Genomic DNA, 15,590 nt, shown 5'->3' on the forward strand with positions numbered 1-15,590 from the left:
TCAACACCAGTTGTCAAGTGGTGTAGGGGACAAACACAGACATGCACCCACCCACCCACACATATATATATATATATATAGAGAGAGAAAGAGTATATAAGGAGTTTTTGTCAACTGATGTGAAGTAACACGTCTCTCTGACTCCTCCTTCACTGATAACAGGTTACTCAGCTTATGCAATCCTTACTCAATATCGCGATCCACAGACTCTATATGTTTATATTCTCTATTTAAATTAAATGTCTTTTACAAATGATGCCAAACATTTTGCTAGTTCATTCTTACCTTAATCTATCTATCTCTCTATCTAGATCTATATCTATCTATCAGTTCCCACCAACCAAATCCACTCACAAGACTTTGATCAGCCTGAGGTTACAGTAGAAGACACTTGCTTAAAGTGTCATGCAGTAGGACTGAACCCAGAACCATGTGGTTGGGAAGCAAGCAGCTTAGCACACAACCACTCCTGTGCCTAGGAAAGTTTTTTGACAATTTACAAATTAAAACATCTATTTAATTTTACAAGTAAAAATCCATAAAATTCAAAAAATATAAAATGATTACACACACAGAGACACATACATAAATATATACATCATCATCATCATCATTTAGCGTCCGTTTTCCATGCTAGCATGGGTTGGACGGTTTAACTGGGGTCTATGAAGCCGGAAGGCTTCATCAGGCACAGTCAGATTTGGCAGTGTTTCTACAGCTTGATGCCCTTCCTAACGCCAACCACTCCTCGAGCGTAGTGGGTGTTTTTTACGTGCCACCTGCACATATATATATATGTATGATGTATATAAATATATATCTATATATCAATATGAAACAAAAAGATAAACAGACATAAAATAAATAAAAGATAAATAGAAAGATATAAAATAAAAAGATACAGTTCATCAACAAAGTGTTGCTGCATGAAATCCAGCTTGTGAAATAGTTAAGGAATGAATTTTAAAAGGCAAAATAGTGCTGAAAGAAAGCATTAGTTTAAAACAGGTTGTTGTTTCCAACAGTTCACACAGTATATTTTGAATCTTAAATAATAGGTTAATAACACAGGAAATATGAAGAAAAAGAAAGAAAAAAAATTTTTCAACTTTGATCAAACTGAAACGAAAATCAACTAATTGTGAAGCAATCAAGAAATGTTACTGATGTAGTTTGAGAGAATTACGGTTAGTGGGTCTCACAAAATCACATGACAGACATGTATGTGAGTATGTATATGTACACCCACAGCCACGGTGATAGCTTAGGAGTGAAATTTAGGATTTCTCGGTTTTCTGTGAATCAATTTTGATAAAATGTTTCCCAGCTGGTTTGCACAATATGGCAACACCATTATGTTGTTTCCATTATTCTGTGTAATGTTCTTTCTTTTTTATTTCAGATTCTTTAGTTTTTGGGTGAACCATACTAATAGCTTTTGAAAGAAAACAGCCCATCTAGACATTTTTTCAGAAAATGAAGGGTAATGATACATATTAAACATACATTGAGTATATATTTAACAGAAAACCATAATAATGTTATAACACTTATTGACATAATGAATTATTTAGCCACATAAGCACAATTTTGGCAGATAACTTCAAAAACCCTATTAGTTATGGAATCTGTCAATTTTTTATAATCTATTAGCATGGTTCTGGGTGTATATATAAATCATCATCATTTAGTATCTGCTTTCCATGCTGGCATGGGTTAGATGGTTTGACTGGAACTCGTAAGCTGGAGTTCCAGTCTGATTATATATGTGTGTGTGTGTATAAATACATATATATAAAAACTGGCACTCTGTTGGTTATGACAAGGGTTCCAGTTGAATGGCCTACTTGTGGCATTAACATGAGAGTGGCTGAGCACTCCACAGACATGCATACCCTTAACATAGTTCTCAGGGTGATTCAGTGTGATACATAATGTGACAAGGCTGGTCCTTCTGAATTACAGGTACTACTCATTACTGTCAGCTGAGTGGACTACAGCAACCTGAAATAAAGTGTATTGCTCAAGGACACAATGCCAGAATGGAAAACTGATGATGATGATGACGACAGCGACATATATATAAAATTCTTTCTAATTTTGGCACAAAGTCAGCAATCTTGAGGAGTGACAAAGTCAACCAAATCAACCCCCAGAGCTAAACTGGTACACCACAAAAGGATTTAAGATAAAGTTGGCCTCAACAGCATTTAAAATCAGAATATCAAGGGCTGGCAGAAATGCCACTAAGCATCTTGTCTGGTGTGACACCAATTCTTCCAGTTCTCCACCTTATACTTGTAAATATAATCATCATTAATTACCCGTAGGGACACCGTATTTCATTATGCAACCACAATATACTACAAAGTGTATCAAACATTTTTATAAGCCAATACTGCATTCTACTGTGTTAGCAGTGCTATCAAATCACATGTTAAGGTGTTAGTAGTGCTTTTAATCACATGTTTATTATTAGCAGTGCTATTAAATCATATGTTAACATGTGTCAATCATTATTGTTTTATATCTGCTTTCCATGTGGGCAAGTGTAGGATGGTTGGTCATAGTCAGAGTCAGCATGTATTCCAGAGCTACTGTTCACCTAGACAGTTTGGGAGTCCTCATTTCTTTCGTGTTAATTTTTGGTTTGATTTCTATACTTGGATGCTTTTCCTAAAACCACATAGTGTACTCGAAGCTTTTTCTTTTTTTTTGTGGCACCAACACTACAGAAGTGTCATGCCCTCAACAAAACTAAAGGTTCCTGAGATCTTCATACTTGACAAAGTGTATACTGACACTCTTATCAGTTATGACAATAAGGGTTCCAGTTGATTTGATCAACAGAACAACCTGCTGGTCAAATTAATGTGCAAGTGACTGAGCACTCCACAGACTCGCATATCCTTAACATAGCTCTCAGGGAGATTCAGCATGACGCATCAAATGTGACAAGGCAGGTCCTTTGAAATACAGATACAATTCATTTTTGCCAGCTGAGTGGACTGGAGTAATGTGATATAAAGTGTCGCACTCAAAAACAGTGTGCTGCTGGGAATTGAACTCATGACCATACAATGGTGAGCTGAATACTTTAACCACTTATTGATGCGGCTTTGCCTGACAGAGTGCACTGAATGCATTTTCCTCAATGGTTGCAATGTCCTTACAACTTCACTCTCTGCTTGCTCATCTACCTCTTTACAGAGTGAGAGGCATGAATAATAAAGGGATTGCCACCACCCCCTGCCAGAGCCTCGTGGAGCTTTAGCTGTTTTCGCTCAATAAACACTCACAATGCCTGCTCTGGAAATCGAAACCATGATCCTACGACCGATAGAATAAGTACTAAGCTTACAAAGAATAAGTCGTGAGGTCAATTTGCTCAACTAAAGGTGGTGCTCTAGCATGGCTGCATTCAAATGACGGAAACGAATAAAAGAATATATATACATACACATACATACAAAATGAAATAAATATGTATGGAAGAACATTTAGGATATAATTGGATGTACTCGTCCAAAGTCACCTGTTTCTCTTTTTTTGCTTTTTCAACTGATTCTAATTTTTCTCTCTCTTCTGTTTCTTTCCTCTCTTGTTCTTCCCATTCTTCTCTGATTCGTCTCTAGAATTTAAAAGAAAATGAAAAAGAAATAGAAAAAGAATTGGAAAATTGACATTGGCAGGAGACAAATTTTTCGTCTCTAGAATTTAAAAGAAAATGAAAAAGAAATAGAAAAAGAATTGGAAAATTGACATTGGCAGGAGACAAATTTAATGTGGAGATGTACAGATAATTAAATAAACCCTGGTACATTACTGATATTTATCAAACTGAACTGAAGATAATTTTGGACCCTTACCATTTCTACTACTCTACCTTCCATACAATAATAATAATCCTTTTTACTATAGGCACAAGGCCTGAAATTTTAGGGGAAGGGGTCAGTCAATTAGATCAACCCCAGTATGCAACAGGTACTTAATTTATCACCCCCAAAAGGATGAAAGGTAAAGTCGACCTTGGCGGAATTTGAACTCAGAACATAAAGACAAGCAGAATGCCACTAAGCATTTTGTCCAGTGTGCTAACGACTGTGCCAGCTCACCGTCTTACTGCTACTACTACTACTAATAATAATAATCCTTTCTGCTTTAGGCACGATACCTGAACTTCAGGGGCAAGTTGATTATACTGACCCCTGGCTCACCTGTTGAAGACAATGTTTGAGTGTTCAGCTTCTGCCGAACGACCTCCACAAAATAACTTGTTTATGGGATCAAGTGTTCATGCTGCACATTAGCTCACTCCCAACCCCATCGAATCAATGTTACCTGAACAGGTGCACAGTGTACCACGTGTCAGGTGTCAAAGTGATCGCAGAGCAATGTAAGATGAAGTGCTTTGCTCAAGAACACAAAGCATCACCCAGTCTAGGAATTGAAACCACAATCTCATGACCATGAGTGCAATATCCTAAACACTAGGCCATGTGTTAAGGGTTTCAAATTCTGGCAGAGGACTAGCAGTTTTTGAGGGGAGAAGAAATTTAATTACATTGATGCTAGAACTTGAGTGGGTGGGGGTTACTTGATTATATCAACTCCAGCTCAACAGGTGTTTTATGGATCATGGACTGTTTATTGAACATGGAGGGATAAAAATCAAAGTTGAATCCAGAGTGATTTGAACTGAGAAAACCAAGAGCCAGAACAAACACGACAAAGCATTTTTTCTGATGCTCTAATGATTCTACCAGCTTGTAACCTTCTTAATAATAATAATAATAATAATGATGATGATGATGATGAGGAGGATTTCAAATTTTGGCATACAACCAGCAATTTCGGGGGAGGGGATGAGTGAAATACATTGACCCCAGTACTCAGCTGGTACTTATTTTATCAACCCAAAAAGGATGGAAAGCAAAATGGACCTTGGTGGAATTTAAACTCAGAACATAAAGGTTTCAGATTTTGGCACAAGGCCAGCAATTTTGTGGGAAGGGGTTAATTTGATTACATTGACCTGGTCCTTATTTTATTGACCCTGAAAGGATGAAAGATAAAATCGACCTTGGCGGAATTTGAAAGACAGATGAACTAAAAATAATAATAATAAAGCTAAAGTCAAGATCAAATAAATAGTGCATGGGTTAAATTGGCAAAAGATGACCATCCCCACATATAACAATATCTGTTTCAACACACATTTCCACAGCAAGAATATTGCAGAACAAATACGTAGATGTTTGATAAATGGTTTCTAATTTAGATACAAAACCAGCAATTTTTGAGGATAGGGGTTAGTCAATTCCATTGACACTAGTACTAGACAACTACTTTATTTTATTGACCCCCAAAAAGATGAAAGGGAAAGTTGACCTTGGTGGGATTTGAACTCAAACTATAAAGGGCCAGAATATAAGCACATCAAAGCATTTTATCTGACTCTTTAACCATCGTGCCAATCTACAATCCATAATAATAATCATTTCAAACACCCTCTCTCTCAGGTGAGACATCCTTGTCTTGCAAGCCACTCAGTGACCTCATGGGTGCTGGTGCCTGCTGAAACGCACCATGCTGAAGCCATGAGACACTCATGCCGGTGCCATGTAATAAGCACACATGCTGGTGCCATGTAAAAAGCATCTGTGCCTGTGCCACGTGCCAGTTCTGCATAAAAAGGACCCATGCTGGCACCACAAGAAGGCACCCAATACAATCAGTAAAATAGTTGGCATTAAGAAGGGCATCCAACCATAGAAACTATACAAGGCGGCGAGCTGGCAGAAACGTCAGCACACCGGGTGAACTGCTTAGTGGTATTTCGTCTGCCGTTTCGTTCTGAGTTCAAATTCCACTGAGGTCGACTTTGCCTTTCATCCTTCCGGGGTCGATAAATTAAGTACCAGTTACACACTGGGATCCATGCAATCAACTCAATCCCTTTGCCTGCCCTTGTTTGTCCCCTTTATGTTTAGCCCCTTGTGAGCAGTAAAGAAATAAGAAACTATATCAAAACACAACTGGTGCCTGGTACAATCATTCAGCTTTCCAGCACCTGTTGAACAGTCCAACCCAAGCCAGCATGGGAAATGGACACTAAATGATGATGACGATGATGATGATGCACACGGCCAGCAATTTTGAGGGGCAGGGTTAGTTGATTAAATCAACCCCACAACTTGACTGGAACACTACCGGTCCAAGAGGAATGACAGGTGAAGTTAACCTCAGCAGGATTTGAACTAAGAATGTAAAAAACTGGAACAAATACTGCAGGGAAGTATTTAATGTCTGGTACTTCATTGGTTCTGACGATGAAACTAACGTGCAAGTGGCTGAGTACTCTACTAACGCACGTAGCCTTAATGTAGTTCTCAAGGAGATCCAGTGTGACACAGAATGTGACAAGGTTGGCCCCTTTCAAATACAGGTACTACTTATTTTTTCCAGCTACGTGGACTAGAGCAACATGGAATAAAGAGTCTTGCTCAAGGATATATTGCACCACCAGGAATCGAACTCATGACCTTACAATTGTGAGTTGATTAGTCTAACCACTAAGCCATGTATCTTCACAGTATTTAATATAATAACAGAGTTATTATATTAAAATATAATAACAGAGTTATCATCATCATCATCATCATCATCGTTTAACGTCCGTTCTCCATGCCAGCATGGGTTGGACGGTTCGACCGGGGATCTGGGAAGCCAGAAGGCTGCACCAGGCTCCGGTCTTATCTGGCAAAGTTTCTACAGCTGGATGCCCTTCCTAACGCCAACCACTCCGTGAGTGTAGTGGGTGCTTTTTACGTGCCAGGCGAGGCTGGCATCGGCCACGGTCGGATTGGTGCATATTAAAATATAATAACAGAGTTATTATATTAACATAGGAAAATAAAATATTATTGAATTTTGAGATACCCACATCCTGTTCTTCTCGACGTTTTCTTTCTTGTTCTTCATGCTGTTTCTGAAGTTCCCATTCCTTCTGAGCCTGTCTTTCTCGTTCTAACCAGCGTGCATGTTCCACCATCTGTAGTTGCACTTCTTTGTCTCTTGCTTGTTCAGAAATGTCATTGTCAGAGCTACTTTTATCACAGGTTTCTGAAAAAACAAAAAAAAAAATGTAAAGTATAGAAGCCATCTTATCATGGCTAACCACATTGGGGAGGGGGTGTTACTGTAGCTTTATAGCCCCAAGAGATCGTCGTCTCTAGCTGGCTTAGACACAATATCAGTGTCTTGGAGTATTTGCAAAGGGAGGCCATCCTTCCTCACAAGCCTGAGTGATACGCTCGAACTAGTTTCGGGATTGTTGTCCCTCGTCAAAAAAAGAAAAGTAATAGGTGCAGATATGGCTGAGTGATTAAGAAATTTACTTTCTAACCACACAGTTTTGAATTCAGTTCCACAGCATAGCACTTCGGGGAAGTGTCTTCAACTATAGCTTTGAACCAACCAAAGCCTTATGAATGGATTTTGTAGATGGAAACTGAAAGCAGCTTGTCATATACATGTGTGCGTGAGTATGTGCATGTTTGTGTTTCTTTGTCTCAATAGCACATAATAGTTGTAAACGAGTGTCATTCATTTTCAATCTCTCATAAAAACATGTCTGGTCTCATTTGGAAACAGGTATGGGTTGGTAACACGAAGGGCATCTAACTGTAGACAATCTGCCTAAATAGACTCTGTCTATCCCCTGCAAGCGTGGAAAAGTGGATATTCACCCTTAAGTATTTAAATCAGCTATATCCAGCTCAAATAGTCTACCTATTTTGAGTTCAAACCAGCTAGACCTGGCCTCTCGTACCTACCTTACAATATCATTCTAAAAGTAATTAATCACATCACTGAAATCTCAAAGCTACAAGAAAATGTATGGTTAATTCAAAACAATGTAAATAAGCATTATATTTGAGAGAATAATTAGAATGCTAAAGGGTTACAATGATGATCATCTCAATCAACTTCTTTTCTTCTTCCATTGACTACACAACTTGTACATATATATACCACAATGGTCTCATCACAACCTCTTAATTATAAGATTTGCCCAGAAGTGCCCATTGTTGTCTTTCAAAGCTGATTATACCTCGGGTTGCAGCTCCATAACAGTGGGGGTTTGCATCTCAACCACCCTTACTGAGCATAATCAGCATTAACCCTTTTGTTACCATATTTTTGGAGAAATACACTGCAGAGTCAAGACTATCGAAAAGGTTGCAAGACGCAACGAAAATTTTAGGAAAATAAAAATAAGAAATAAGTGGAAATTTTACCGGTGAGTGTGTTACATTATAAGGCACAAAAAGAAAACGACTCTCCCCAGACACAACAGAATACACTGCTTTGTTTCAATTCATTTTTAAAATAATGACAAATTTAGTGAAATGACTTAGTCATTGCTAAGCTGGTGTGTGGAACATAAACTAACATGAAGTTTTGACAAGGATTTAATTTAGATCACTTTAGCACAAAGAATTTTTATCAGAGAACCAAGGATGGTATCAAGCAGAGTTACTATCAAAAGGATTAACAAGATTTGTGCAGGATTCTCAATCAGTCTTTTGCTGATAAAAGGCTGGGAGATGTTGAAATCATCATCTCCATTGCCAGTACCGCCTGACTGGCCCCCGTGCTGTGGCACGTAAAAGGGCACCATTCGAGCGTGATCGTTACCAACGTCGCCTTACTGGCACCTGTGCTGGTGGCAAGTGTAAAAAGATTTGAGCGAGGTCATTGCCAGTACCACCTGACTGGCCCCTGTGCTGGTGGCACGTAAAAAGCACCCACTACACTCTCGGAGTGGTTGGCGTTAGGAAGGGCATCCAGCTGTAGAAACTCTGCCATATCAAGACTGGAGCCTGGTGCAGCCATCTGGTTCGCAAGTCCTCAGTCAAAATCGTCCAACCCATGCTATCATGGAAAGCAGACGTTAAACGATGATGATCATCATCATCATTGTCATCCTTTCATATCTATTTTCTATGCTGGCTTGGGTTTGTTGGTTTGACCAGAGATGGCAAGCTGGAGAGCTGCACCAGGTACCAGTTAGATTTAGCTTGGTTTCTACGGCTGGATGCCCTTCCTAATGCCAGTCACTTCATAGTGTGTGCTGGGTGCTTTTAATGTGATACCAGCACAAGGACTTTTAGGTGGTGCTGGCACAAGTGCCTTTACGTGGCACCAGCACAGAACTCTTGCAGACCAATTCTCTTCACCAGGGGAAGTGGCCTTAACACATCTCTGCTGTGGAGGAGGGGGTCTTCTTGAGAACAGTAAGGTGCCAGGTATCTTGTCATCAATTGATTACATCAATCTCAGTATTTGAGTAGTACTTTATTTAACCAGTCTTGGAAAGATGAAAGGCTAAGGTGCCTTTACTAGGACTGTTGAACTTAGAACATAAAGGGTTAGAAGTAACTAGTGCAAAGTATTTTGTTTGGTGTAAACATAGCTGTATGAATATGGAGCTTGCTCCACAACCATGTGACTTTGAGTTCTATCCCATTGCATGTTACCTTGGGAAAATGTCTAAACTTTAGTAGCTTAGAGATGATCCATGCTTTTTCATTGAAATTGGTAGGTGGAAACGCATGTATATAAATATGCATGTGTGTGTGAATGATGAATTTCTGCATCATTTGAACCAAAAAATGGTGATGTAATGTTTATATTCGTTGTGAACAACATATCTGAGCTTTTGAAGTCTAATGGAATGAAAATTCTTTGTTTGAATAACAGGTAAATGATTAACTGGATGAGTATCTAGTTGCCTTAATAGTGCCTCAAATAAGTATCCACCCAACCCATGTCAACATGGAAATATAGATGTAAAGTGAATAAACAAATCCTAATGATTCTGCTTATAAACAGATGTAATAAACACAGAAGAGAGAGAGAAAGAGAGAGGTGGGGTGGGAGATAGAAAAAGAGAGAGAGAAGGAGAGATAGAGAAAGATATTGTCAGCAAGTTCTTACTTACCAAGGTTATTGTTCTGGGCAAGTTTTCTCCGTTTTAATTTCCTTTTTAATTTCTTTAAAAGTTTCTTCCAACTTTTATGACTAATAAAATATAAAATAAAATTTCATTTGTTTGCAGAGAAATACTTCTGAAATCATGTAATAAGAATGTAAACCATGACAAAAATTTAAAAAATTGATTTTATTGTCTGTATAAAACATGACATTGAAAACAGAAGCTCTTTGACTTGAGCAATCAATAATCCAGTCTCACTGGCTGTGTATGTGTTGTGTGTGTGAGAGAGAGAAAGAGATAGAGAGATTCTTTTTTTTTAATCCCATTCTAGCTTAATCTAGAGGGACTAAAAGGAAGTGTTTTTCATAGAATAGTATCTAAGCATAATAGATTGAAGGCCAGTAAGGGCTATGGGCACCATGGCCTCTTCTTCCTCAGATTAACTCAAAATTAAAAAGAGATAAAGTTGCAAATTCTACTATTAACAGAGAGTGTGGACCAAATAATTAGCCAAGAGTTCAGCACTTCAAATCTTGTCCCTCAACACTGTCTTTGTATTGAACTGTTATATAGCCTTGTTGACCAAACTGAAAAGTACTGACAAGTGCAGGTAAAAGCCACAACTGATAAAATTAATAAGAACTTTGTTGAGTTTATGGTGCTGAGTCTAACTCTTCCAGTAAACATAACTTTCTATCTTATAAAGGAATGTTTTCTGCTGTATGAATTGTTGAATATCTATTATATAAAATCCATTCTGTGTGTGTGTGTGTCTTCTAGGATCTCAGGCATTCTCCATCCGATTGCACTCAAATTTGATATGTAGATACCGACGATATCAGGGCGTGTCTAAGTCTTGAAAAAATTACAAAAATCAATTCCAGGTGAGAATGCGATTGATAAAGCCGTGGGAACGTGCATTTGTATGCGCAAGTACATCAGTCGAAATCTGTCTTTTGCTGGTGTCTCAAATTTAGGTTAAATCAGTGTTTCTCAAAGGGGAGGCTAATGGAACGGTCAGAGAAGTTGTTATGAGTAAATTTGGTGTAAATGTTTGACAACTCAGCACTGTCCATTGGATGAAGGGGGGGGGGGGCTTTTACTATATAAAGAGCAAAAGTTTACAGCACAGTCGAAAATCTTAGGTGGTTAAGGTGTTGAGCTCATAAACAAATGGTCATGGGTTCAATTTCTGGATTGGGTAGCAGAATGTGTCGACTAGCAAGGCACTTATTCCATGTTGCATCAGTCTACCCAGCAGGAATGAATACCAGCCAAGTGCAGCCCTCACTTCTATCAGCTGTCATATCCATATTCCACTGGGTTAACAATAGACTGAAAGGGTATTCATGCCTGCTTGTGACTATACTGACACCTAAAATAATTAGCAAAAGCATGGTAAACACAGCCAGATCATACTTGCTTCTGAGTGACAGTTGTAGTTTTGGTTACTACACTTCTATGCAAGTCTGACCAAGAGCCAGTATGGGAATATGAGATAAGGCACATTTGTAGAAAGATAAACTGATTGGTAACATATTGACCACACATAGACAGAGGCGATTAGTATTCACCTACTCTTTTTTACTCTTTTTACTTGTTTCAGTCATTTGACTGCGGCCATGCTGGAGCACCGCCTTTAGTCGAGCAAATCGACCCCGGGACTTATTCTTTGTAAGCCCAGTACTTATTCTATCGGTCTCTTTTGCCGAACCGCTAAGTTACGGGGACGTAAACACACCAGCATCGGTTGTCAAGCAATGCTAGGGGAACAAACACAGACACACAAACATATTCACACACACTTATATATATATACATATATACGACAGGCTTCTTTCAGTTTCCGTCTACCAAATCCACTCACAAGGCATTGGTCGGCCCGGGGCTATAGCAGAAGACACGTGCCCAAGATGCCACGCAGTGGGACTGAACCCGGAACCATGTGGTTGGTTAGCAAGCTACTTACCAAACAGCCACTCCTGCGCCTATGGGAGTTACTTTTGGATCATTGACTTTGATCATTACAATAATAATTGCAGAATCAGTAAAGTTCTAGATAAAACGAATTGTATTACCATCATCATTGAGTGTTCATTTTTCCATGCATGCATGGTTCGAACAAAGTTTGAGGCAGATTTTCTATGACAGGATGCACTTCCTGTTGCCAACCCTCACCTGTCTCTACAGAAGGTAATATTTCCCCATGCTCTTGCATTCTCACAGAAGATTGGAAATGAAAAACACTGCTTGTATGACAGTGACATTCATTTACAACAATCATACAATATCAAGACAAGGAGACACACACACACATATTTTAAAGAATGTGGAGCACTTAAGATAAGTTTTAATCACACATTTACATTTTCAAGTTATTGTGGTGTGACAAAATGAAACAACGGCCAGGATATTGCGTCTTTCCAAATTCCAGCTGAGTCTTATACAACTCTTTTGTTTTTTTTTTTACTTGTTTCAGTCATTTGACTGCGGCCATGCTGGAGCACCGCCTTTAGTCGAGCAAATCGACCCCGGAACTCATTCTTTGTAGGCCCAGTACTTATTCTATCAGTCTCCTTTGCCGAACCGCTAAGTGACGGGGAAGTAAACACACCAGCATCGGTTGTCAAGCAATGCTAGGGGGACAAACACAAACATACATATATATATATATATACGACAGGCTTCTTTCAGTTTCCGTCTACCAAATCCACTCACAAGGCATTGGTCGGCCCGGGGCTATAGCAGAAGACACTTGCCCAAGATGCCACGCAGTGGGACTGAACCCGGAACCATGTGGTTGGTTAGCAAGCTACTTACCACACAGCCACCCCTGCATCAATAAGAAATACAAACTGGATCCCTAACCAAGAATTGAATATCAGTTTCATCGTTCTTGGGATTTGCACTTGGAATTTATTAGTTCAAACTGTCAAATTTGCCACCATCTCAGGTGATAGAGAGTTCAATCTAGATAGCACATCCTATTCCATTGTCAATGACTTGGTTTGTATTTTGTACAGGTATAAATTTGAGACATTTAGAGAAAAAGGTTCTCTTTCTACTGCAATTTCCTGACTTAACTTCTTCTTCCGACCACGAGCAGATAGTGTTTTCTACGACCATGGAATCAAAGACATAGCTTTCATTGGTAATGTACTTTGTGCAAACTACGTGCGTTTTCATCCCACACAATATAGTAACAGACTTCTACAAGCACTGACAAGCGATTCTTTATCAAAACTGACTCCAACTCGCCGAAGTTGTGAAACTTGGTAACGATTCAATAAAATCTCTAATTATCACTCTGAAACTTATCATTTTATGCAACACATCTGCTTCTTAATACTGCAACAGCTCCACCATGTCACTATCTATTTTACCGTTACATTCGGCGTTACACTTGCATACCTTTTAAGGTTGTTATTAAATACTTCTATGTTACATCAAGTTCTTTTCTTTCTCGTTTTAAATATGGGCAATGTTTCGTTTGTCGCCTAAATATGTTTTTTCAAATGAACTCATAAGTATTGTTTTTATACCTCATTAGAACGTAAAATAATATATTTTTGAAAAGTTGTTTATAAGTTTCCGTTTACACCATTACATCTCAAAATGAATGCTATTTTTGTAATTCCTTTGATATTATTTCTAAATATTTTTTTTTCTCCCAAAATAAGGTCAGCAATATTTGGGTTTTGGTACATAAAGCACTCCCCAATTCCTCGAAAATAAATATCGAACAGTGATGTCTCACATAAGCACGATGCCACAAATTTCAGTGACAGAACGCAATCCGATTATTTAACCGACCCCAGCACATGGTTACAAGTTTATTTAAGGACACCACAAATCTGAAAGGTAGAGGCAACTTTGTTTAAATCAACAACAATGAGGGATATAATTAAATACTGCAAAACATTCGATCCAGCGCTCCATCGATTCTGTCAATCACAATATTATTAAATATAGTGAATCTTTCAACGAAATTTCATTTCAATTTTCAGACGTTGCAATATTTAATCTTTGTAAATGCTTACCTCATTTTATTTCCCTGTATAAAAGTATCAGCCGACGGCCCAATCAAACTAGTTAAAGCCTCCTCCGATATTTCCATAGCACGAAAATATCACAAAACCCACGCAAAAACAATTTCTTTCAGTCTGAAGACATTTCGTGCTCAAAAACACGGTTTATAGACCAAACTTGATCTTCATAGAATGAAGAGTACCAGTCAAGAACGATTATGCAAAAGATTTTTATTTATTTACTTTTTAAAAACTTAATTTATTTCTTAATCATTTCTGCTTTTTAAAATGCTTAGTCGGAACAATTTAGCATGTGTCTATCCCAATTTTTTATCTCATATTTCCCCGGGTGTGGGGAACGTGCATATACGTTAGTGGTGTTGCTATAGTTTCGGTCTAGGTCAACCCTGATTGATAAAAGCTTTTGGTCAATAACAATTTGGCCAAAGCCACCTTATCTTTTTCCAGACAGTTACATTTAGGGCTCTTCTTATATCCAACAAGCTCTTTTTATTTCAAAGTGGTGGAATGTTATACAAGGAAAATTTAGCCGCTATCGCTACAGGAATAGGCGCACGTGTGTGTAAAGGGAAGTAACTCTCTAAAACTTGTCAATCTCATTCGACGCATAAAATTATTGAATAAGTCTTAGTATTCGACACATATTTTATTATAGCGACAAAGGTTAGCAGAATTCTGGTTTAAGCACTTCAAAAAACTCCTCATTGCTTTTTTATTTTTCTTAATTTTATGAACATTTTTGCGAATATATGTTCTACATGGAGAGAGATTCTTTTATTCTCCGCCCCATAAAATCTTAAAATTTCTACTCTTCATCGAATTGTATTTAAATCAGAGTTTAAAATACGGACAGCCCGAATTGTTGCTTCAATCCTAGCAACGGATCTCCTTTGGGTACATCATCATTCCGTTAAATGTCTTTAAGGGGAGAAAAATATTGAAAAACATCAATACCTGTCAGAGTGACCAACAAACAAGGTGTCGAGTGGCCGTGAGATGTAAAAATCACTGCAAAATCGCCTTTAAATCACACACACACATGGTCCCGGCAACAGGGGGTGCAAGCGCACCCCTAGAATTTTCGCAGAGTGCAGAAGCAAAATTTGCAGCCCTACTTATTTTTCTAAGGTTTAGAAAACGGTAAATAAAAAGTGATGTGTAAAAAGTTGCTTGAAGTTGGGTTCCTTCTCAAAGAACAAAACACAAAAATAATAATAAAAAAAAAATAAATAAGACCTTGTTTGTAAATATTTTTGGACTTGGGTTTGCACCCCCTAAGCAATTTTCATTCCCGAGCCAGTGCACACACACACACACACACACACACACGCACTTTTTGCAAAATCGTGTGAATTCTCGCGTGCAGAACATAAATTTGCATAAATTTTCTGAAAATTCCATAAAATGAAGAAAAAGAAAGTTATTGGAGATTTTATGGCATGCTTAAACCAAAATTCCGGTCAAAATTTTGTTAGTAAATCATTATTTCTAAAAACACAAAGCATTCTGGGAATGGGGCTATTAGTTGAATATATTGG

At 38.2% G+C, this 15,590-nt stretch overlaps 1 protein-coding gene across 2 annotated transcripts in view; it reads right to left on the minus strand.

Annotated features, from left to right (window-relative positions):
• The window catches only part of LOC115214326 (U2 small nuclear ribonucleoprotein auxiliary factor 35 kDa subunit-related protein 2), a 34,130-nt gene extending 19,848 nt beyond the window's left edge, over window positions 1–14,282 (minus strand). Inside the window, exons 1-4 of one of the 2 annotated variants that reach the window (XM_036504862.1) lie at window positions 14,044–14,282; window positions 10,010–10,089; window positions 6,947–7,125; window positions 3,536–3,631 (exon numbers count right to left, since the gene is read on the minus strand). In XM_036504862.1, the coding sequence (XP_036360755.1) occupies window positions 3,536–3,631; window positions 6,947–7,125; window positions 10,010–10,089; window positions 14,044–14,120 (432 nt within the window). In that variant the 5' untranslated portion in view covers window positions 14,121–14,282. The remainder of the gene's footprint in view (window positions 1–3,535; window positions 3,632–6,946; window positions 7,126–10,009; window positions 10,090–14,043) is intronic. The other variant, XM_029783507.2, reaches the window with a different exon arrangement.
• Window positions 14,283–15,590: the final 1,308 nt, after the last annotated feature.

This window comes from Octopus sinensis, linkage group LG7 (genome assembly GCF_006345805.1).
Source record: "Octopus sinensis linkage group LG7, ASM634580v1, whole genome shotgun sequence".
Lineage (NCBI taxonomy): Eukaryota > Metazoa > Mollusca > Cephalopoda > Octopoda > Octopodidae > Octopus > Octopus sinensis.